General features: G+C 48.8%; 2 protein-coding genes across 12 annotated transcripts; both read right to left on the bottom strand.

Moving 5' to 3' along the window:
• Positions 1–8: 8 nt before the first annotated feature.
• Positions 9–2,915, bottom strand: NRM (nurim). 2 transcript variants are annotated; one of them, XM_055330139.1, is made up of 5 exons: positions 2,715–2,915; positions 1,987–2,183; positions 1,225–1,401; positions 598–865; positions 9–137 (listed from the first exon to the last, which is right to left on the bottom strand). In XM_055330139.1, exons 1-5 carry the CDS (start codon positions 2,845–2,847, stop codon positions 106–108), a joined length of 807 nt encoding a protein of 268 aa, XP_055186114.1. In that variant the 5' UTR covers positions 2,848–2,915; the 3' UTR covers positions 9–105. The 2 variants fall into 2 exon arrangements, with proteins under 2 accessions (XP_055186114.1, XP_055186115.1); XM_055330140.1 differs by having other exon boundaries at positions 9–865; positions 2,715–2,914.
• Positions 2,916–6,017: 3,102 nt separating this feature from the next.
• On the bottom strand, positions 6,018–19,935 carry MDC1 (mediator of DNA damage checkpoint 1). 10 transcript variants are annotated; one of them, XM_055330133.1, is made up of 15 exons: positions 19,863–19,935; positions 17,219–17,357; positions 16,291–16,671; positions 16,135–16,204; positions 14,357–15,822; positions 13,571–13,636; positions 13,313–13,405; positions 11,944–12,708; positions 11,785–11,828; positions 9,319–11,313; positions 9,119–9,238; positions 8,808–8,990; positions 8,466–8,591; positions 8,244–8,354; positions 6,018–6,738 (listed from the first exon to the last, which is right to left on the bottom strand). In XM_055330133.1, the coding sequence occupies exons 2-15, from the start codon at positions 17,352–17,354 to the stop codon at positions 6,571–6,573; spliced, it is 5,724 nt and encodes a 1,907-aa protein (XP_055186108.1). In that variant the 5' UTR covers positions 17,355–17,357; positions 19,863–19,935; the 3' UTR covers positions 6,018–6,570. The 10 variants fall into 10 exon arrangements, with proteins under 10 accessions (XP_055186108.1, XP_055186107.1, XP_055186106.1 ...); XM_055330132.1 differs by lacking the exon at positions 19,863–19,935 and adding an exon at positions 19,556–19,823; XM_055330131.1 differs by lacking the exon at positions 19,863–19,935 and adding an exon at positions 19,401–19,549.
• Positions 19,936–20,959: the final 1,024 nt, after the last annotated feature.

Below are 20,959 nucleotides of genomic sequence, written 5' to 3' on the forward strand. Positions count from 1 at the left end.
GCCATATGTAGAAAAAACAGGCTGAATTTTATTTTTCCGCTGCAGACGTTCCTCGGGAGGGCAGAGATCTCTTAAGTCACCAACATGAAGGGCGGGAGGATCCTCTCAGGTTAGAGGACAGAGCCCAGGGCCAGCGCCTAAGGAGAGGCAAGGCCTAAGGAGGGGCTAGGTGCCTCAGCAGGGCTGGCATTACCATCAAACCTGCAGACCCTGATCCTACTCCTAGGAAGGGAGGCCTGAGGGGGAGAAGGGGATCCCTGAGGTGTAGAAGGGTGCAACAGTGGGAGGGAAGTGGGCAGGCCCACCCTTCTTCCTTAGAAGGACGTTCTTAAGGTGGGGTGGAGGTGGGTCAAGGCCTAAACTGTGAGGAAACACTGAAGTTCGCCCCCCTTCTTCCCTGGTTTGGTGAGAAGTAGATCTTGGGGTCCAGCGGTTGAAACTCAGGATTTAGGGTATGGAGCTGGACCCAAGGAGTGGAGGCTTAAACAGGGGAAGGGATGGCCCCTTCAGTCCATAGATTTGGGCCTCTGGTCTGAAGCAGCCAGAGCCCAGATGTTAAAGGGCTTGGGACCAGGTTAGCTCCTCACTCGGCCTCACCTTCCTGGGGCCGGGAGAGCAAGTGGAGTTTTCTTTGTAACTGGGCCCGGAGGTAGCGGAGGTCTTGCTGGTCAAGCCCATGAGCCAGGCCCAGGTAGAGGGTAAGGAGGAGAGCAAGGAGGAGGCGGTCAGTGCCCAGGGTGGGCACCACCCACAGCACCATCAGCAGCTCCACACACACTGGATGGCGCAAGTGGGAGAAGAGTCTCAGAGCCCGGGGAGACTTCAGGGCCAGAGGTTCACCCAGGCCCAGCACATGGTAGTACACCTAGGAGGGAAAACAGCTTAGAAATGAGGTCAAGCCCCTTTTGCAGCTTAGCCACCTCTTTCCTCCCCTTCCAGGAAACTTCCCTTTCTATAACTTAGGCCCAAGAACCACCCTTCTGAGACCTGGGTCCCTGGTCCTCATCTTGGGTTCACAAACTTTCCCTAGGCCCAGGAAGCCCATGGTTTCAGGCCTTCAATGGAGAGCTGAGGGGAGACTGTTTTATAAAAAAGGGAGGTAGGTGAGGGAGCTGAAGAGGAAGTTGGAAGAGCATGGGAGAAGGAACAGAGAGAGATCCTTGGAAGGGAAAAAGGCATTCTAGATGGAATCATAGGTCTTAGGTAGGAATCTGGGAGCCTTACCTGTTTGAGGCCCATGAGCTCGGCATAGTCAAAGACGAGAAGGATGCTGAAGATGAGAAGCCAGGATATGACGTGGAGCACAAAGCAGAGGAGGGGCACCCAGGTGGCCCATGGTTCAGCCCGAGCCTCCCACAACACAGGGCCTCTGGGTACAGGTTCCCAGTACCGCATCACCAACTGGGGAAGGATGAGGTGCTGAGTATCTCGCTGGGTACCTAAGCCCAGAGGCTGTCCCCACCCGAGGTTGGCCTGGAGCTGTCCCTGCCTCTACCATGAGCGTCACAAACAGTCATCACGTGGAAGGTGCTCGGTGGAGTCCTAAGTATGTAAGGATGACCTGTATCTACCCTGAGGACTTACAAAACAGATGGGGGTGACCAGATAGGTCCATAAAGTAGGCTATGCCAGGCACTCACTGACAAGTGAGTGCCAACTGGAAAGCCTTCTCTTCAGACCTAGGGAGGTGATTCGAAGAAAGGGTAGCACTGAAAGAGGTATTACTAAGGGGATCTCAAGCAGAACAACATGAACAAAGTTGCAAAGGTGAGAATACACAAATCTGCTTGGGGAATGAGGAATGGTACACCATTCTTGATAAGAAGGATATGTGCTGCAGAGGAATGGAAGCGGAGATTAGAGTCCCGAACACCCTCAGTTCCCCTAAAACCACATTTTCAGAAGGTAAGGTCCTTGCCTCTCCAATCTAGGACACCCTTCTCACAGATAGTTTCCCTTGGGGACTCAGTGGCCAAGACCTCATACCTGCAAGGCCAGGGCAGTGCATGCCACATACAGTGACCTCTGAAGGACCCCAAAATATCGAGACATCCATGCCTTCACGATTTCAGTTGCCATGAGGCTGTGCTGCCCCACAAATAATAGGAGGAGACCCAGATCCCAAGCCAGGGGAACAAGGATGCTGCGGTCCTGCACGGCAGCCAGCCATCCCTGGCGGGCATCTAGGGGTTTTCAAAGAAAGGGACAAAAGATCAAAAAGGTCGTGGAAAACACCCCCTAACCCGATCTCCTTTTGCGGCCCCCATCCCTGCCCCCTTCATGCTTCCTCTCTAGGCTTTGCCTGCCTTGCTCTTCCATTCCCTGCTCCTTCCCCTTTCCCCTGGCCTCCTACAGAGTGGCGAGGGGGTTTCCTGCAGAGTAGCCGGAAAGGCAAGGCTGGAGAGGCAGCCCTCTGGTTCGGTGCTCCACACGCTCCCTCTAACACTCTCCCCTCCATAGTCCTCTCCGTAAAAGCACTTTCCTTTCCTCGCTTATCGCCCTTGCTCTCCCCACGGCCCTCACTCTTGCGTCTTCAAACCGCTAATCCCCGAGTTCCTAATTCAGCGCCCTGGTCCGCCCCGAAGCTCCTCCGGCTTCCAGGGCTGCAGCTCCCTCTCCCGGACTTCCTCCGTCCGAGGTCTCCAAGTCCCGCCCCCCGCCGCGGCCGGCCCCACCTCCCGTCCCAGAGCTCGTCCGCGGTCCCGCGGGCTCACCCGGACCGCCAGGCTCCGGGGCCCCTCCGAGAAGTGGCCGAAGAGAGGTGAAGCGCACGAACTCCACCCCGGTGCCAAAGGCCAGGATGAATGAGGCAAGGGCAGCAGGGATCAGGAGCAGAGCTGGGGCCATGGCGACCCACGGAGGGGTGGGGGAAGGGGCAGGCCTGGAGTTCCCGCTGCCGCAGGCCCCGCCCCGGGATCCGCCCCCGCCCCGGCGTCCTGCCCAGGAAGGCGGGGCTCCTGCGCTCGGCGGACCGGGCTGCGCAGCTCGCGTCCGCGGCGCGCCCCCGTTCACACTGCCTGCCCTGCGGGCCCCGGGTTCCCTGCCCCGAGTTCCCGCGTCACCGAGAGGTGTCAGAACTCCGAGGGACAAACGGGAAGGGCAGGGGTCCTGCGGCCGCTCCAGTGGGTTGAGTCGCAGGCTCGGCTACTTGTCTCATCTGAAGTGAAGCCAGTTCGTCTCTTTGAGGATTCTTGTAGAAACCGAGAATTATAAGCCCCCTTTCTGTGACCTGGCCAGAGGTTACACTTCACTAATTAGCGGTGAGAGAGCAGAAGATTGTAGACCGAGTCTGAGAACCCGAAGCTCTCAATCACCCATTACGTCTTCTTAAAGACTATTTTACCATGAAGTAAATTAATGTTTATTCTGTAACTTATTCTCTCCACTTGCCAAGGGCAAAAAACTTCTTGTAACACAGATTATTTCTAATAGTGCCAAAGGCTGTTGATTTGTAATCATGAGCGTAACAATGTTAAAATATTTGTGATAGAAAATTTTGTTGTAAACTTTGTAGTATATTAATTTCATCCAAGCCTGTGATAATTCACTATGACTTTACTCTGCAAGCTTATTAGTCTGACCCCACTTATTAGTGAGAAACCGCCAAGATCTATTTTCTGAACACATTTTCCTTTGGACCTGTTTGTAATACCTACAGACTGATATATCTGAAAAAGTATAAGTAATGTTTTCCTCCATCAGAATTAAAGATTATGTTGCTAAGGACCTAGTCAGAGTAGCTATGACCGTAGCAGGGAAGTGAGACATCATTAAGTGAAATCCCTCCCGTGGCTTATAGACAGGAAATACAAAGAAAATTTACCAAGATGAGAATTAAGTTGCTGCTAGTCCTGTGGGTTCATGAATGAGAAAATTGCTAGACAGCATCCCACAGCCTTTACACTCCTCTTGGAGTCCCGTTCTCCCACCCTCCTCTTAATCAATGCTGTCGTAAACTGTTACCAGACATCTTAGGTTTTTCCTCCAGATGCACCCTCCACCCCCTTGAACCAACGCTTCAAGAAGTTGTCCTGAATTCACTGTATCAATGAAAAGCACAGCTTTGGGGGCTTTAAAAAAAAAATCACAGCTTTCATTGAGGAAGCCCTCTCTGCATAACTGCTCCTTTCTGTCAAGCATTAGGAGTTAAGGTGTGGACACAAGAGCTGTGGGTACTGGAGTACTGCAACATCATGATTTCTCTAACTCTCCCAACTTCTTTGTAATTTTCACTTTATTAAACTCTCTCCAAATTATTTTTTCAAGATTTTATTTATTCATTAGATAGAGAGAGAGAAGCAGAGACACAGGCAGAGGGAGAAGCATTCTGCCTGCAGGGAGCCTCATGCGGGGCTCCATCCCAGGACCCCAGGATCGTGACCTAAGCCAAAGGCAGATAGATGCTCAATCACTGAGCCACCCAGGTGCCCCAGTCTTCAAATTTTTCTAATTTCACTGTACCATCATGTTCTGCTAGGACTCTGATTGAGATACTTCTCATTTGTGCTACAAGCTATATAGTATTTATTAAAAATGTAAAAAAGGATCTCTATTTTCCAGAAATTTAAACTGGGGCACTTCAATGTCACTAAGTAGGAGTGCACAAGTGCTAAGTGGGAATATAGAGGCAGCTGATATTGTAAGGAATCCTGAGGACCTCAAGGCCATAGTCAGTTTTACACAGTACAGGCTCCGAGTTATACAAGCAGACTAACATTTATTTGGGTCCTATCATGTGCCACACCTACAATGGCTGTGCTTAATATTTATTGAGACATGTTTGTATGTTTAAAAGTGAGCAGCATTTGGTAAAGCTCATGTTCTTTCTACTACACCAAAGTTTTACAAACTTAAGTATAATTTACTCGCAGAAAAGTCACAAACTAATCACCCATCATTTTTATTAAGGTGAAATTCACGTAACAAAATTATTTTAAAAAGAATAGTCTAGGGCAGCCCCGGTGGTACAGTGGTTTAGCGCCACCTGCAGCCCAGGATGTGATCCTGGAGACCCTGTATGGAGTCCCACGTCAGGCTCTGTGTGGAGCCTGCTTCTCCCTCTGCTTGTATCTCTGCCTCTCTCTCTCTCTGTGTCTCTATGAATAAATAAATAAAATCTTAAAACAAAAAAAGAGAGAGAGAGAATAGTCTAGGGATGCCTGGGTGGCTCAGCAGTTGAGCGTCTACCTTCAGCTCAGGGCATGATCCCGGGGTCCAGGATTAAGTCCCTCATCGGGTTTCCTGCAGGGAGCCTGCTTTTCCCTCTGCCCGTGTCTCTGCCTCTTTCTCTGTGTCTCTCATGAATAAATAAATCTTTTTTTTAAAAAAAGTCTAGTGACATTTAATACATTCATAATTTGGGCAGTCACCTTATCTCTAGTTCAAAGCATTTGCATCCCTCCAAAATAAATCCCTGTACCCATTAAGCAGCCATTCCCCACTTCCCCTTCTTCTGGCAACAACCACTCTACTCTGTCTCTGCACTTACCTATTCTAGGTATTTCATGTAAGTGGAATCATCCAAGGTGACCTTTTGTGTTTGGGTCCTTTCGCTTAGTATAATGCTTTTGAAAGTTCATCCTTAAAACACTGTAACATGAATCAGTACTTCATCTCCCTTTATGGATGAATAATATTCCACTGTATAGATATTCCACATGTGTTTATTCACATAAATAATGTTGATAGACATTTTTCTTTTCACCTTTTTGCTCTTGTGAAGTGTGGATATAAACATTTTTGTACAAGTATTTGTTTCAACACTCTAATTCTTTTGGGTGTATACCTACTAATGGAATTACTGGGTCATTTGGTAATTCTACATCTAATTTTTTTTGAGAAACTGTCAGGTTGTTTACCACAGTAGCTGAACCATTTTATATTCCTACCAGGAATGTATAATAAGGGTTATAATTTCTCCATATCATTGTAATCAACCAACTTTCTTAAAATTTAAATTTAAGATATGTTTAAAAAAAAAACGCACTAAAACAAAAACAAAAAACCGCACTACACCATAAGGCACAGAGTGAATATTTAATTTATCAGACGTTAAACCTAAGCTAATTTTGTAAACACTGGAAAAGCAGGCCAGAAAAGTGCAGAGATTTGCTCAAAGTCAAAGCTAAAGAACGCTTCTAACACGATGGAGGAGAAAGGAAAATATTCTAGAGGATTCCATAACTCCAACTTCAAATTTACTCACTCCCAGCATCCCTTCAAGTTCCTGACACTAAAACTGTTCCACTATCTTTCAGAGGATGAGTAAGGATCCCAGTAAGAGGAAAAGAAGTGGCTTCCAAATGGGAGGTAGGGTACTGTGTCTGCCCAGAGCAGTAAGTACATTGGTTCTGCTAAGATATCTGAGTATGGTACCACCGAACTCTAAGTGACCACTTAAGAAATCTGTGGCTCCAGACCTCCCTATCTGTTGTTTACCCATAATATTCCAAGATAAGTCAGGTCAAGTTACCCCAATCCTCTCTAAAGCCCTAGGTTCTTTCTTCCAAATCTTACTCTAACACTTTTATTCACTGGTCTGGGAGGGAAAAGAGTACTGTAGTGACATTTTCAGGAGGATGACATTTCCAAAGTGGAGAAGATGAACGCCTCTGGCTTGGCTTCCTGCTTTAGCACTCCTGTTAGCAGGAACTCAGGTGAGAGGATGGGCAGCCCAATCCGAAACGGAATAGAGCATCGAGGGAAGTCCTGGGAGCATGTAATCACAACTCTCTGAGGCTGGGGAAAGACAGCAAAGACAAAGTCAGGGGTGAAAAAGAATCCTAGGAATAGGTTCAGAACCCACGAATCAGTTTCAGCATCACTGAAATAGATTCCCTGATATGAAGCACTTGCCAAAAGTACTCTTGCCAGAAAAGCCAAACCTGAATTTATTCAAGCTTTTATTTTTATTTAAAAAAATGTTTTTATTTTAAAGATTTTATTTATTTATTCATGAGAGACACAGAGAGAGAGGCAGAGACAAAGGCAGAGGGAGAAGCAGGCTCCATGCAAGGGAGCCCGAAGTGAGACTCAATCCTCTGTCTTCAAGATCACACTCTGGGCCAAAGGCAGGTGCCAAACTGCTGAGCCACTCAGGCATCCCTATTCAAGCTTTTAAAATTAACTATAGTTTATAAGGAATGTAAAAGAAGAACAAGATAAATGACACAGCATGGGGGCAAACAGTAAAACCCAGACGGGAACATTCTAAAAAACAGCTGACCTAGTTTCTGCAGGAAGTCAATGGAATTAAAAAAAAAAAAAAAAAAAAAAAAGCCTGGGTGGGTTGGGGGTGGGGGGAAGATCTTCTAGAGTGAAAGAGAATAAAGAGATATGCAATTGTGGCAATACATAGACCTTGTTTGAATCCTGATTTGAACTGTAAAGAGAACTTTTTGGCCAACTGGAGAAATCTGACTAAAGGAGTATGACAAAATGACTAAGAAGCTATTGTTAATTTTGTTATGGATCAATAATTGCATTGTCATTACATTAAAAAAAAAGTACATAATTTCCTAGAAAAGTATATTTTAAGTATATAGGGGGAAATAATATGATATATGCAGTTTCCTTTAAAATAGTTCAGCAAGGGACGCCTGAGTGGCTCAGCAGTTGAGCGTCTGCCTGCAGCTCAGGATGTGATCCCAGGATCCAAGATCAAGTCTCACATCGGGCTCCCTTGGAGGAGCCTGTTTCTCTCTCTACCTGTATCTCTGCCTCTCTGTCTCTCATGAATAAATAAATCTTTTTTTTTTTTTTTTTTTTTTTTAATTTTATTTATGATAGTCACACAGAGAGAGAGAGAGGCAGAGACACAGGCAGAGGGAGAAGCAGGCTCCATGCACCGGGAGCCTGACGTGGGATTCGATCCCGGGCCTCCAGGATCGCGCCCTGGACCAAAGGCAGGCGCCAAACCGCTGCGCCACCCAGGGATCCCCTGAATAAATAAATCTTAAAAAAAAAAAAAAAAAAAAAACCCAACTAAAAAAATAAATAAAATAGTTCAGCAAAGAAAAACAATACATGAAGAAAATGTAGCAAAATCTAAACTACCTTGTTAATTCTGAGTGATTGATATATGGAGGTTCATTGATGATAGAGGTTCTCTCTGTATGTTTGAAAATTTTAAAAATACAATACAAATAAATCCACCTGGAATCAACAGACTTCTCCTTCATCCCTATCCCTTTACATACTACAGGGCTCCCCTATCCTCTCAATACTTGTGTTCCCACCCATACCTTATAAGACCGGGGCATGCTGGGTAGTACAGTGCCTCCACAGCAGCTGATGATCTCTCCCATCTGAGGTGGTGGTGGCTGGACTCCTGGAGTCACATGGATCTCATAGCCCTAAGAGAAAGAAAATGGTGGAGGCCACAGATGTATGCACTGAGAGGCTATGAATAGCTGGGGAGCCTCAGGAGGGAGGGTTGGAGCATGGGGCACAAAACAGCCTCTTACCTCCAGCAACCTTTGCTCCCGAGCCCGGCTCAGAGCATCTCGAAGGCTGAAGCCAAAGTTCTTCTCCTGCTCAGGATCAGTCACCACATATTCATCCGGGGGCAAAAAGCAACCAGCCTTGTGGGACTAAGGACAGTAGCAGTCAGCATCAAAGCTCAGCCCAAGCTCACCACCCAGCTCTTCTGCCTAGCATTTGGAGGGAGCTTACAAAATGTTTTTTGAATTAAGCTTTCTGCTTCACTCACCTCCCTTGTCTTCCTGGGCCCCTCCTTCCCCTTTCTAGGGCACCCTGAGAGTAGTTTTCTGCCATGGTACCTCTGCTGTCATCTTCTAGCCTCTCACCTGGTGGAGCCAATCCAAGGAGAGGATGGGAATCCCCCGCCCCAGGGCACACAGGAACTTGACCGTACGGCGGACTCGATCAGTCACCAAGTGGGAAGCCTCTGCCACTGAGCTGGCCAGACTCCCCCCCAGGGCCAGCACTGCCCGCTCACCACGGGCATCCACCACTCCTGTGAAGAGAACCTGCGGAGGGAGTTAGCTTGAGCTGGACACAGCAACCCATGCCATCAGCGCCTGTTTCCAAACCCCTTGGTATCCTCCCATCCTCCCACATCTGCCTCCCACCAAGCCCCATGCCCCTTCTCTCCTACTTTGGGGGCTGTGGACTCTTGGTTAGGTTTGGTTCGTCTAAGACTGCGGCTTGGGATTCCCTTGGGCTCCTCCTCTGCTTGGTCTCTCTTTCTCTTGCCTGGTCCTGGAACCACTACATCCTGGGATTGAAAAAGATCTTGCTGGGAGTTTCGGAGCCTCCAAGCCCTTTCCTAGCTTCACAGTCAGGCCCTGTCCTCACCTCTTCCTCCCTTGGCCTCTCCATTGGATCTTCTTCCTCCTCCTTGAGGAACACTGTCTCCTGGGTGACTTCTCCTCTTTGGTGCCGTTTTTGAGGTGGGGGTGAATCCACAGTAGCCAAAGGCCTCTTGTGGCTCTGAGAGGCCTTAGGTGGGGGCCCCAGGGTGAACTCAGATCTGCCTGCTGCCTCCAACTTGTGGATCTGGGTAGCATGAGTGGGGGCTTCAGGAAGCTGGGCAAAGGCCGGCTTGGGAATGGTCCTGAGGGACTCAACTGCTCTCGCTGCTCTTTGTCTTTGGTTCCTTGAGGACCGAGATTTAGGTTCAGGGAGTACAGAGTAGGGCTCACAGATAATGGGAGCTATAAGGGACTTATGGTTCCTAGTGGCCCTCAGCCTCCTGCTGCAATTGGCTTGAGAGATGGGCTCAGGGGGAATAGGCTGGTCTGTGGGGACAGAAGGCTGGAATTCAGGAGTGGTAAGAACTGGCACAGCACTTATTGTAGAAGACCTTAGCATCTTACCCTGACTTCCCTGAACCTTGGGGGAGAACAGTTGATCTGTGGGGGTGAGAGATTCAAGATCAGGGGCTGTGGGTTCAATTGGCTGGGGCATCTTGACAAAGGACCTATGTGTCCTGCCCCGAGTGGCCCGAGATGTGGGCTCAGGAGTGACAGGCTGATCTGTGGAGATAGAAGGCTGGGGTTCAGGCACTGTGGGGGCAACTGGTTCAGGGGTCTTGATAGAGAACCTTTGTGTCCTACCCCGAGTGGCCTGAAATGCAAGTTTGGGGGTGACAGGCTGGTCTGTGGGGGTGCAAGCCTGGAGCTCAGGGACTGTGGAGACAACTGATGTGGGAGTCTTGCTAGAAGACTTAGGTGTCCTGCGCTGAGATGTACGTTTGGGGGTGACAGGCTGGCCTTTGTGGGTGGTAGGCTGGAGCTCAGTGGCTGTGGGGACAGTTGGCTTAGGAGTCTTGAGAGAAGACCTGTGTGTCCTCCTGTGAGTGGGCTCAGTGATGACAGACTGGTCTTTGGAGGTAGAAGGCTGAAGTTCAGGAGCTGTGGGGACAGTTGGTTCAGGGGTCTTGACAGAGGACCTACGTGTCCTGCCCCAAGTGATCTGAGATGTGGGCTCAGGGGTGACAGGCTGGTCTTTGGGGATAGTAGGCTGGACTTCAGGAGCTGTTGGGACAATTGGCTCAGGAGTCTTGACAGAAGACCTACGTGTCCTGCTGTGAGTGCCCCCAGATGTGTGCTCAGTGATGACAGACTGGTCTTCAGAGGTGGAAGGCTGGAGTGCAGGAGCTGTGGGGACAGTTGGTTCAGGGATCTTGACAGAGGACCTACGTGTCCTGCCCCAAGTGACCTGAGATGTGGGCTCAGGGGTGACAGGCTGGTCTTTGGAAGTAGAAGGCTGGAGCGCAGGGGTTGTGGAGATGTCTACTTTGGGAGTCTTGACAGAAGACCTAAGTGCCCTGCTCTGAGTGGCTGTGGAGACAACTGGTTCAGGAGTCTTGACAGATTTACGTGTCCTGCCTTGAGATATGGGCTCAGCAGTGACAGACTGGTTTTTGGAGGTGGAAGGCTGGACTTCAGGGACAAGGAGTTCAGGGGTCTTGAGAGAGGACCTACATGTCCTGCCCCGAGTGACCCGAGATGTGGGCTCAGGACAGAGGGGCTGGTCTGTGGGGATGGTTGAGTGAGGTTCAAGGGCTAAAGAAGAAATTGCAGAGAGTGTCTTCCTGGAGGACCCTCGGAGCCTGACTTTGGATTTTGGGTACAGAGGCTCCATCTCTGAGGATAAAGGAGTCCCTGGAACTTCCTGATTCCCATTTTGCCTGGTCCTGGGAATGGGCTCTAAAGAAGATGGAGAGGAAGAAAGGAAGGGCTGAGACACAGGATGTTTTTGACTCTGAGAGAGGAGGGGGTTGTGGTGTGGGGTTGAAGCTTCAGGCACTGCAGCAGGCAGATGAGCATCTGTGGATTCCTGATCACCCTGAGGAGAAATAGAAGTAAGTGAGGGAGGAAGAGGCAGAGAAGAGAGACAGTACTTAGATACTATTCTTGATACTTGTTTATGGTTAGAGTGTGTTCCTGGCACTTCACTTGTCTGTAACCTCCCTTCCATGAGACTTGGAACTTCCTAGGGAGGAAGCAGTCCTCATTCCCACAGTTCTATCCTCATGCCAGTATAGTGTTCCCCACAGATGGATGATGGTAATAAAAGGATGGCTGGAAAAAGATGGGAAAGACATGAAAAAAAAAAAAAGACATTCTAAGTCAGGCAGAGGGAGACAGACCTTGGGAAACAGATATGGAAAATGATAGGTGTGAAGGGAAAGGTACAGAGCCAACTAAGGAGTGGTGACAATGGAAGAAAATTGGGAAGCTGGAGAAAGGAAGAGATTAAAGCAAGGTCAGGGGAAGGGGCAGTGAAATAGAGGGAGGTAGAAAAAGCAGTTCTCACCACAGAGGCCTTCTCAGCAGGTGGCGCCTTGCAAGTCAGGTGGCCTAGACAGAAAGTAAAAACAAGTGTATGTAGCTGGGGTCTAAGCACTCAGCCACTTAGGGGTTGTTTAGCACAAGTGCTGTGTACCACCTTAGGTTCCCCTCTGCCTTCACTTACCTCTCTCCTGCCTGCTGGGGCTCATCGGGGCTCCACCTGACTGGCTCCCAGAAGCTCCTGGGACTGAAGCAAGTCCCTGCTGGGCCCCCATCCCTGCACTAGGCTCTGGTGTTAGACTGGAGGCCTGCCCTTCCTGGTCTTGGCTCCCTTTCTCTATCTCCCCTCTCTGTGGGCCTCTCTCCAGTTTTACTTCTGGTACCTTCATGCCTAATCCACTTGGCTCACCCTCTCTCTCTAGTATTGGTTTCTCTGCTTCTCTCTCAAATATTTCTCTTGCAATAAACTGCTTTTCTGTCTCTTTCTCTTGTGCTTCCCTGGGTATCTCAATTTCTATGTTTAAACTCTCCATGTTCCTTTCAGTACTTGCACTTTTCACCTTTTGGTCAGACTCTTGTCCCTGATTATCTCTAGCTAACACCCATATCCCTCTAGTTAACTCTTCTCCTAACACATCTTCTCTCTCTCCTGCTGGCAGCTTCTTGGTTTCCCTGTCCAATGGGCCTCTCTCAGGGGCCACCTCCTCTGGTGCTTCTCTTGGTGTACCCATGTCTTTCTCCGCAGTCTGCATCCCTCTGCCTTGAATCCCCAGTGGCTCTGCATGAACTGGGCTCTCTGGATGTTGGGCTTGTGGTGCTGTCCTAGGTGTAGAGGGGCAAGATCCATGGGCATCAATGTGGGCAGCAATGGGCTGGGGCTCAGAGGCCTCAGACTCTCTTGGACAGAATGGCTGTGTTGCCAAGACTTCCCACGGCTCATCCAGGGCACCTGGAAGTAAAGAGTCAGGGAGAGAGAGAGAGAGACAGAGAGACAGAGAGATAGAGACAGAGAGAGAGACAGCGAGAGAGAGAGAGATGCAGATAGGGAAAAGTAATAAATAGGATGAGAAAAGATTAAGATAAATTCATGAATAATAGGGATGCCTGGGTGGTTCAGTAGGTTAAGTGCCTGCCTTCGGCTCAGGTCATGATCTTGGGTCCTGGGATTGAGCCCCATGTGGGGCTCCCTGCTCAGCAGGGAGTCTGTTTCTCCCTCTCCCTCCACCCCTTCCCCAAATCGTGCAGGTGTGCTCTCTTTCTCTCCCTCAAATAAAGCAATAAAATTTTTAAAATAAAAAATTCATGAATAATAAACCTAATGATCATCATCATCATCATCATCATCATCATCATAAGCTGGTCATTAAAGGAAAGTTGGGAAGAGGACCAAAAAAATAAGATCCCACATGCATACAGAAGTTCTCATAGCAGCCTCTTTAAAAATGATGGAGATGGAGAAACGTCAGTAAAAAGTCAAAGAATATGAAAGAAACATGTAAAGAGAAAAAGCAATGATGCCAAGTTAGGAGCATGAAGGATAGAGTTTCTTATACCTGAGGCCTGGAAGCTGTAATAGGAAGGGCCAGACTCTTGGGGTAGAGTAGCCAGGAAGGCCTGAGTGGCTTCATCCTCCATGCTCTGGACTGCTGCAGAAGAAAAGCTGGCTCACGCCTAGCTCTTCCACAGAACTCTAGGGACCCATTCTTGGCCTCCTGCCCCACCTACACCAGCTTTCACAACCTTCAAGGACCATCAGTCTGGGCTCCCAGCTCCCACTTGCACCAACATCCATACAACACAGATGCCCTCACCTTCTGGGCTCTGATTCTGTCTCTCCACAAAGCACTGGGTAGCCTGGAGGTCCAGGTCTTCAGAATCTGGTGGGGGAGCAATATAAGATAGATAAGTCATATCTCATGCTTAACTCCTTACTCTTTCTCTACCATTTTCTCCCCAACCCCAAGCCCTCTACAATGGACTGAATGTTTGTATCCCACCCAAAATTCATATGTTGAAACCTAATCCCCAATGTGATTTTATTAGGAGGTAAGGTCTTTGGGAGATGATTAGGTCATGAGGGTAGAACCCACTGAATGGGATTGGTACCCTTATAAAAGAGACCCCACAATTAACTTGTGCCCTTCTGCCATGTGAGGACACAGTGAGACAACAGCTGCCTATGAACAAGGAAGTAGGTCTTCATCAGAACACAATCATACCAGAACTTTGTTTTTTTTTTTTTTTTTTTAAGATTTTATTTATTCATAGAGACACAGACTGAGAGAGAGAGAGAATGGCAGAGACACAGGCAGAGGGAGAAGCAGGCTCCATGCAGGGAGCCTGACGTGGGACTCGATCCCAGGTCTCCAGCAGGGTCACACCCCGGGCTGCAGGCGGCGCTAAACCGCTGCGCCACTGGGGCTGCCCCATACCAGAACTTTGATCTTAGACTTCTAAGCCTTCACAACTATGAGAAAGAATTTCTATTGTTTATAAACCACCCAGCCTATGGTATTCTGTTACAGTACCCCAAGTGGACTAAGATATTCTATAAGCATTCTTTCTTTTCGGGGTCAAGGAAGAAGGCCAGCACTTACCACCATGGTTGTCTCCAGAGTTCTTGGTCCTGTCCACATGTGGTTCCCTCTTCCTTTCTGTGGGGGTCTGGGCTCCCTCTCTCTGTGGTTGGATGGTTTCTCCTGAAGTGCCTGTGTCCACCACCAGATCTATAAGGTTCTCCTTTGAGACAGGGAGATCTTGCTCCACCTGTGATACAAGTGAAACCCCCTGGGCCCTCGCCTCAAGAACTCTCTCCTGCTCAAGAACTGGTGCAGCCGATTCTGTCCCAGCATCCCCTTCTGCTAGAAGCTGGTGCTTTCCAGTATCTGCCACCAGTGAGGCTGCTAAGGATGTGTCCTCCTCCACATCTGTCCCACAGTCCTCAGATAGAGGAGGCTGGGGTTCCCCTAGGTGCATCACAGGCAGCTTTGCTTGGCCCCCTTCTACTTCCACATATGTTTGATTTGTCCATACCACAGGCACCTGATGCTTCTCCACAAGTATAATAGCTGGTCCTGGTAGGACTTTCTCTTCCACTTGTGTGATGTCTATGGTGGCAGAGGCTTGATTTCTCTCCAGGTGGACCTCAAGTAAGCTCTTATCTTCATCTACCTCTAGATCACTGTCTTGGAGAGGAAATTGCCTCTTTTCTGAGCATGCCTTGTCTGTATGACACTTGGGCACAGTTCTTCTGTTTTCCATTGGGAGACCCTCCTCCTCCATGTCTGTCTTACTATCTCTCCCAGCAGAGGTTTGGCTTCGCTCCAGAAGGGCCAAAGGTTGGGCCCTGTCCTCTTCCACATCTGTACCTCTGTTCCATGTATCAGATCCGCTCTCTTTCAGACGTGCCAAAGTGAGTGCTGCTAAGACTTCTTCCTCATCGTCTGTATTGCTGTCAATCACCATGGAAATTTGGTTTCTCTCCAGAGGGACTGCCTGTTGGATCTCACTTTCCTCCACATCTGTATCACTACCAGCTGGGTTCTCCTGTAGATGAACCAAAGCAGGTTCCTGAAGACTCTTTGTACTAACTCTGTGGAAGATTTGCCTCTTCTTCATAGGAACTACAGCTGGTGTTGCAGGGATCCGTTCTTCTTCCACATCAGTATCACTGTCTATGAAATCAGAAGGTTGGGCCCTTTCCAAATGGACTTCAGCAGGCCTTACTGGAGGCCTGCTCTCATCCACATCTGTGTCACTGTCCTCCCCAGCACTTTGGTTTCTCTCCAGAATCCCCCCAAGTGAGACCACCCCATTCCTTGCATCCCTCTCAATTTTTGTGTTATTGTTCCTCTCCTTCACTGAACACTGATCCTTTCCAAGCTGGGTTGCAGGTGTCATAGCTTTCAGCTGTTCTGTTTCTGCAGTGGAGCCTCTTCTGGCAGATAAGGAGGCCTCTCCCGCTGCTGAATGCTGACTTTCTTCCTCATCTGTGTCACTGTTCAGGTTGAAGGCAAAAGGTGGCCCAGGGCCATCTGGGGCAGGAGAAGGCCCCTCTTCATCACTGTTAAAGGGAACAGAAGAGAAAGGGTTGATAGCATCTGTTTCCCAAGAAGGAATACTCCACTCAACTATGAGCACCTTAAGGGCAGACACAAGGCAGTAGCTGTTTTTTTTTTTTTTCTTTCTTTTCTCTCCAGCAATTAGTCCTCACTTGGCACATCAGAGATGCTCAATAAAAGTTCAGCTGAGCAAAAGAGTATGTGCAATTCCCCAGCCCCACTTTCATAACAATCATCTCTTGCAGATAGATTCTATAGTCTATCTGGTTCCTCCTCCTTTTAAAGATGTAAGTATCTGGCCCTTTGGCACTTACCTCTCTGGAACTACTGCTGCCAAAGGGGAGGTCCTTGGTTCTTTCATCACACACCTTTCAGAAGGAGAATCTAAGAGTAAAAAGGATTAAGTTAATTGACTGTTCTATACTCACCATCCCCATCTTCTCACCCACCCTCCCAATATACAAACATACCTACTTCCTCCTCTGAGTCCTCAGCCAACAGGAGCCCCTGGGGTTGAGTTCCTCCCTGTACCCTGGGTGTCTCTTCTACAGTTAGAGGGCCCCGGGAAACAAAGGGCAGGGGGACATTCAGGCGATGGTACTGGCAGGGCAAGTCAGCAAAGAGAATCAACTCCTGGTCCCTCAGCCGATGACTCACCCCTGGGCTTAGGACCTTAGGAGGCCTTAGGACTTGAGTACCATTGAGGCTGCCACAATCTTGGAGGACAGGTGCCTTGTCCCAGGCCAAGATTTCAATGACTGCATGTTGTTTGGAGATGGATGAAAAGGGCAGGGTCACAGAGCAATCAGGCATTCGGCCTACCATATTCTTCCCAAGATACAGGGGAAAATCTAAGAATTAGAGAGATAGATAGGTTAAGGCCTGAGTCTTGGCCTGCTATCAGGAAAATATTCCTGTTAAGTAAGTACCCCACTACTAACTCAAGGTCCCCACACACATAAGAAAAATAAAAGACGGTAGGATGTATAAGTATTGAAGAATATAAGCAATGCGTTATTGTCAATACCCCATCCATCCACATTGGATTTTTTCTACTGCAGTAAAGTATACATAAAATTTACCATTAAACCATTTTTAAGTGTACAGTTTAGTAGCATTAAGTACAGTCACATTGTTGTGCAACCATCACCACCATTCATTTCCAGACCATGCTGGATTTCCATCTGAATCTCTTCATCTTCTCCTACCAAAGTAAAATTGAGCCCATTGAGTCCAGGGTACTTGCCAGGAGCAATCAACTTAATCAGCCCTTCCTCTGCATTCCCAGTGAAAAACTCAGACCTCCTCAAAAAATATAAAAGATGCTTACAACCCTCCAACTACCTCCCCATAAAAATGAGGCCTATACCAGTACTTTATCATCCAAGAACCTCTGACCTTTTTCTGGTCCATGGGCACTACTGAAGATATGCAACCGCCCTACAGGCTCTAAGCCACGCCCCAAGGCTTCACTGGGTCTCTCTGTCTCCTCCTCTTCTTCAACCTCCCAGTTGATAGCCTGGGTGTCCTCCATGACCTGGGAAGTAAACACATTATCATCATCTCAGGTTCTTGCGCAGTCTCAGAGAGGAGGCTGATAACTGGAGATAACCCTGGAGAGTTATAGGAGATTGACATGTCTCCTATTTTTTTTTTTTTTTAAGATTTTATTTACTGGGACACCTGGATGGCTCAGTGGTTGGGTGCCTGCCTTCGGCCCAGGTGGTGATTCTGGGGTCCCAGGATCCCATCCCACATCGGGCTCCCTGCAGGCAGCCTGCTTCTCCTTCTGCCTCTCTCTGTGTCTCTCATGAATAAATAAATAAAATCCCAAAATAAAATGTGGGACTCCATCCCAGGACCCCAGGATCACCACCTGGGTGGAAGGCAGGCGCTCAACCGCTTAGCCACCCAGGTGTCCCGACATGTCTCCTTCTGACAACCATCCTGTTATTAACCTTCTGAACTATTTAAAAAACATTTCTGTCTATAATAATAAATAAATATTACGGGGGTGGGAATAAACAGTATGAGATTCCAAGTACACATACTACAAATGCATGTGCTTATGTAAAGAGACAAACATTCTGAGAAAAAACAATGCTTAGCTTCATGGTATATGATATACTGATAGTTTTCATTCTTTTTTTTTTTTCCCCATCCACTATTGTTTAAATGCTGATCTGCAACCTGCTAAATTGATTTCACCATCCACTTACTGGTTTGGAACCCACAGCCTGAAAAAAATATTTTAGAGAGAGCTAAACTTTGCCAAGCATCAACTATGTGCTCAGCATTGTGTTATGTGTTAGGCATCATGGACATATGAGGCAGGCATTTAAAAAACTAAGGCTAAGGGACACCTGGGTAGCTCAGCAGTTGCGTGTCTGCCTTCAGCTCAGGGCGTGATCCCAGTTCAGGGATCAAGTCCCACGTCGGTCTCCTTGAATGGAGCCTGCTTCTCCCTCTGCCTACGTCTCTGCCTCTCTCTGTCTCTCATGAATAAATAAATAAAACCTTAAAAATTAAGGCTAAAACATTAAATGACTTGCTTAGGGTAATGTGCTTCTGGAGGCAAACCGCATGCTTTTTATACTTCAGCAGAACATCTCAATGTGATCAACTAACTGCCGAGAATCCTAACAACCGAGGTACATAGAGGCTTGTTCTGCATGAAGCATTACTCTAGTTTATACTGACACTCACTTAATCCTCACAAAAATGTTTTAAACTATTATTATTACTCTATCAGACTAAGCAACTGCAACATAGGTGGGTTAAGGAACTTGCCCAAGGTAAACAAGGTATTTTCTGTCCTCTGTTTAATATTTCATGGCTTTCCATGCCCACAGGATGAAATAAATTCTCAACTCTTTAGCGAGATCCTCCATGATCTGAACCTCAGGTCCTGCTCCCCTCTGCCAAAGCCTATGGTTCAGCCACAGGGACCTTCTCCCCAAACTCTGAACACACTGTTCCTGTTGTTCCCCGTACCTGCATGCCTTGGTCAGTTGCTTGGCCCTTAGCTCCTAGTTTTCTGGTCCAACTCCTACCCATGATTTATGATTCAGTCCAAATGTCGCTCCCTCGGTAAGGCCTTTCCTGGAGGCGTCCCTGCTTTCTGTTCTTGGTGTCCCCACGTGCCCCCCGTGGTCGGAGAACTTTTACTTCCCCTACTACTTCTCACCATATTGCAACCATTACTTTCCATTTCTGCCTTCGCAAACTGGGTCTCTTCCCCTAGGTCACATCATATTCATTCAGTAATACCTACTGAGCACCTGGAACTGCTCAAGGAGCTCGGCATACAGTCACAAAACAAACAAAATCAACCCCACCCTCCTGCGAAAGGGCAAATGAAAGGTGATGAAAACTCAAAACGGTGAGGCTGGAATTCACTTAGAGGTTAGCTGCTGACAGGGAAAGCAGGCGCCGTCCCCGGGGAGAGCTAACTCCGTCCCGAAGGCAGGAACTCAGCGGGCGCCCAGGCCCCGCGGCTCCATCCGGGGCGCCACCATCTTTCATCTCCACCCCAGGGGCTTCCCGCCGGGCCCCACGTCTCCCCGTCCTCATACCTAACCTCGGGGAGGGGCGTCAAGTGAGGCTGAACACTAGAATCCGAGAAACCAACTGGCAAGTACCGTCCGCCCCGTCGCAGCAGGGCACGCCCCTCCCGCCCTACGGGAGGATCAAGATGGCTCCCGCGGAGCGGTGGGCGCGGCCCCCACAACTCACCCCCCGAGAGTCCCCGCGCGCCGCCAGTAACGGCCGCGACCCGGCGCGCGGGAGCTCGCGCCGAGAGGGCGCCGGCCCTCTGATTGGCTTCTGCTGCTGTCTTTCACAACCGCCGACTGAGGAAGCGCCCAACCGGGAGGCGCCGCCAAGGCCCCGCCCCGCCCCCTCAGCAGCTCAAAGGGCAGGTCTTCCTGGGCGCCTGAAATCGGTTAAGCGAGGCGGTAACCCGAGGCTGCCGCGCGCGCACTGAGTGGCGCGCCTCGATTGGGCGGCTCCCGGGCACAGCGTGGCACCGCGCACCACGCACCACGCAGCGCCGCGTTCCCGCGCAGATTTCCAAACCGCGACCACAGAGTCTGGCTCCCGGCGGTGGATAGAGGGGCCGACCACAGTCGTCGCGAGGCGTCGGCCGCGGCCAGAGAGCCGTCCTCGGTCCTCCCAGACATGGAGTCCGCTGACTCAGGAGAAATGGAAATGAGCTGCGGGTTGCAGTCGTGGCCGGAGGCTGCAGGTTGGAGAACTGCCCGTAGGCGTGTCGCTTGAAGAGTCTCCATCGCAGTGGAAATTCATTTCCTTTTGATTTGGCTTTTTTAGGACAAGTCATGTCTTTCCCTTTCTGACACTACATCCTGATGGACCTGTGGAGGTCATTTTCCTAAGGATCCCTAGGCAAAGAGGGAGAACTGTTTGTTAACTGTCTTAAAGGTTGACCGAGGTCTTTCAAGAGGTGGAGGACGGATGATAAAACCATCAATTTCATTATCTCACACTAAGAAGGAGAATAGCGACAATACTATTACGTGTGTACTTTAGGAAGTCCTTTGCGTTCATTATCTGTCCTCCAACCACAACAATCAAATAGATTTCAGGGAGGGAATTGAAGTCTGCGAAGTTAAAAGACCTGCCGACGTTCCTACAGCTAATGGAAGGGAAGGACAACTTGAGGCAAGTCCTCTGATTCTGAATTCTGAACTTTCCCCACTAGCACAAAATGACTGCTTTCATTATGATCATGCCCTGAAACATAGAACATTCTCTTTTAAGTGGGTAGAGAAGGTCTTGCGCAACTTGCTGTTTATTTTTTGTTTAGGTGAGGAGAAATATGTTGACTGGACCGTGAGTGAACAATGATGACCTTGATAGCACAAGTCCTATGTCCTATTACAATGTGGTAACACCCTCCATTGTTTACACATTTCCCATCAAATTGCAGAGACTGAAGGCAGGGCAACTAATTTTTACCCACTTTGTATCCCTAGCTTCTGGCTTGGTGGACACTTAGTATCTATCAAACGAACCCTTAAGGAGCATGCCCCTCTGACTTGAGCCCATCCAATTTTCTCCCATCAGCCCCCCTCTTTTGTTTCAATCCTGAGGCTTTTGAGAGATTGCAATGGCCAGCCC

This window comes from Nyctereutes procyonoides, unplaced genomic scaffold (genome assembly GCF_905146905.1).
Source record: "Nyctereutes procyonoides isolate TBG_1078 unplaced genomic scaffold, NYPRO_anot_genome, whole genome shotgun sequence".
NCBI lineage: Eukaryota > Metazoa > Chordata > Mammalia > Carnivora > Canidae > Nyctereutes > Nyctereutes procyonoides.

Bases quoted from the DNA above. Each gene is read 5' to 3' on its own strand.
- NRM (XM_055330139.1), bottom strand. From the start codon at position 2,847: ATGGCCCCAGCTCTGCTCCTGATCCCTGCTGCCCTTGCCTCATTCATC. The intron at 2,184-2,714 runs GTGAGCCCGCGG...GAAAACCCCTAG, and splicing joins CCCGGAGCCTGGCGGTCCGG to ATGCCCGCCAGGGATGGCTG. The intron at 866-1,224 runs GTAAGGCTCCCA...TTTCCCTCCTAG, and splicing joins AGCTCATGGGCCTCAAACAG to GTGTACTACCATGTGCTGGG.
- MDC1 (XM_055330128.1), bottom strand. From the start codon at position 18,877: ATGGGTAGGAGTTGGACCAGAAAACTAGGAGCTAAGGGCCAAGCAACT. The intron at 13,406-13,570 runs GTGAGGGCATCT...TTTCTTCTGCAG, and splicing joins ACAGAATCAGAGCCCAGAAG to CAGTCCAGAGCATGGAGGAT. The intron at 11,829-11,943 runs GTAAGTGAAGGC...CTTTCTGTCTAG, and splicing joins CCCCAGCAGGCAGGAGAGAG to GCCACCTGACTTGCAAGGCG.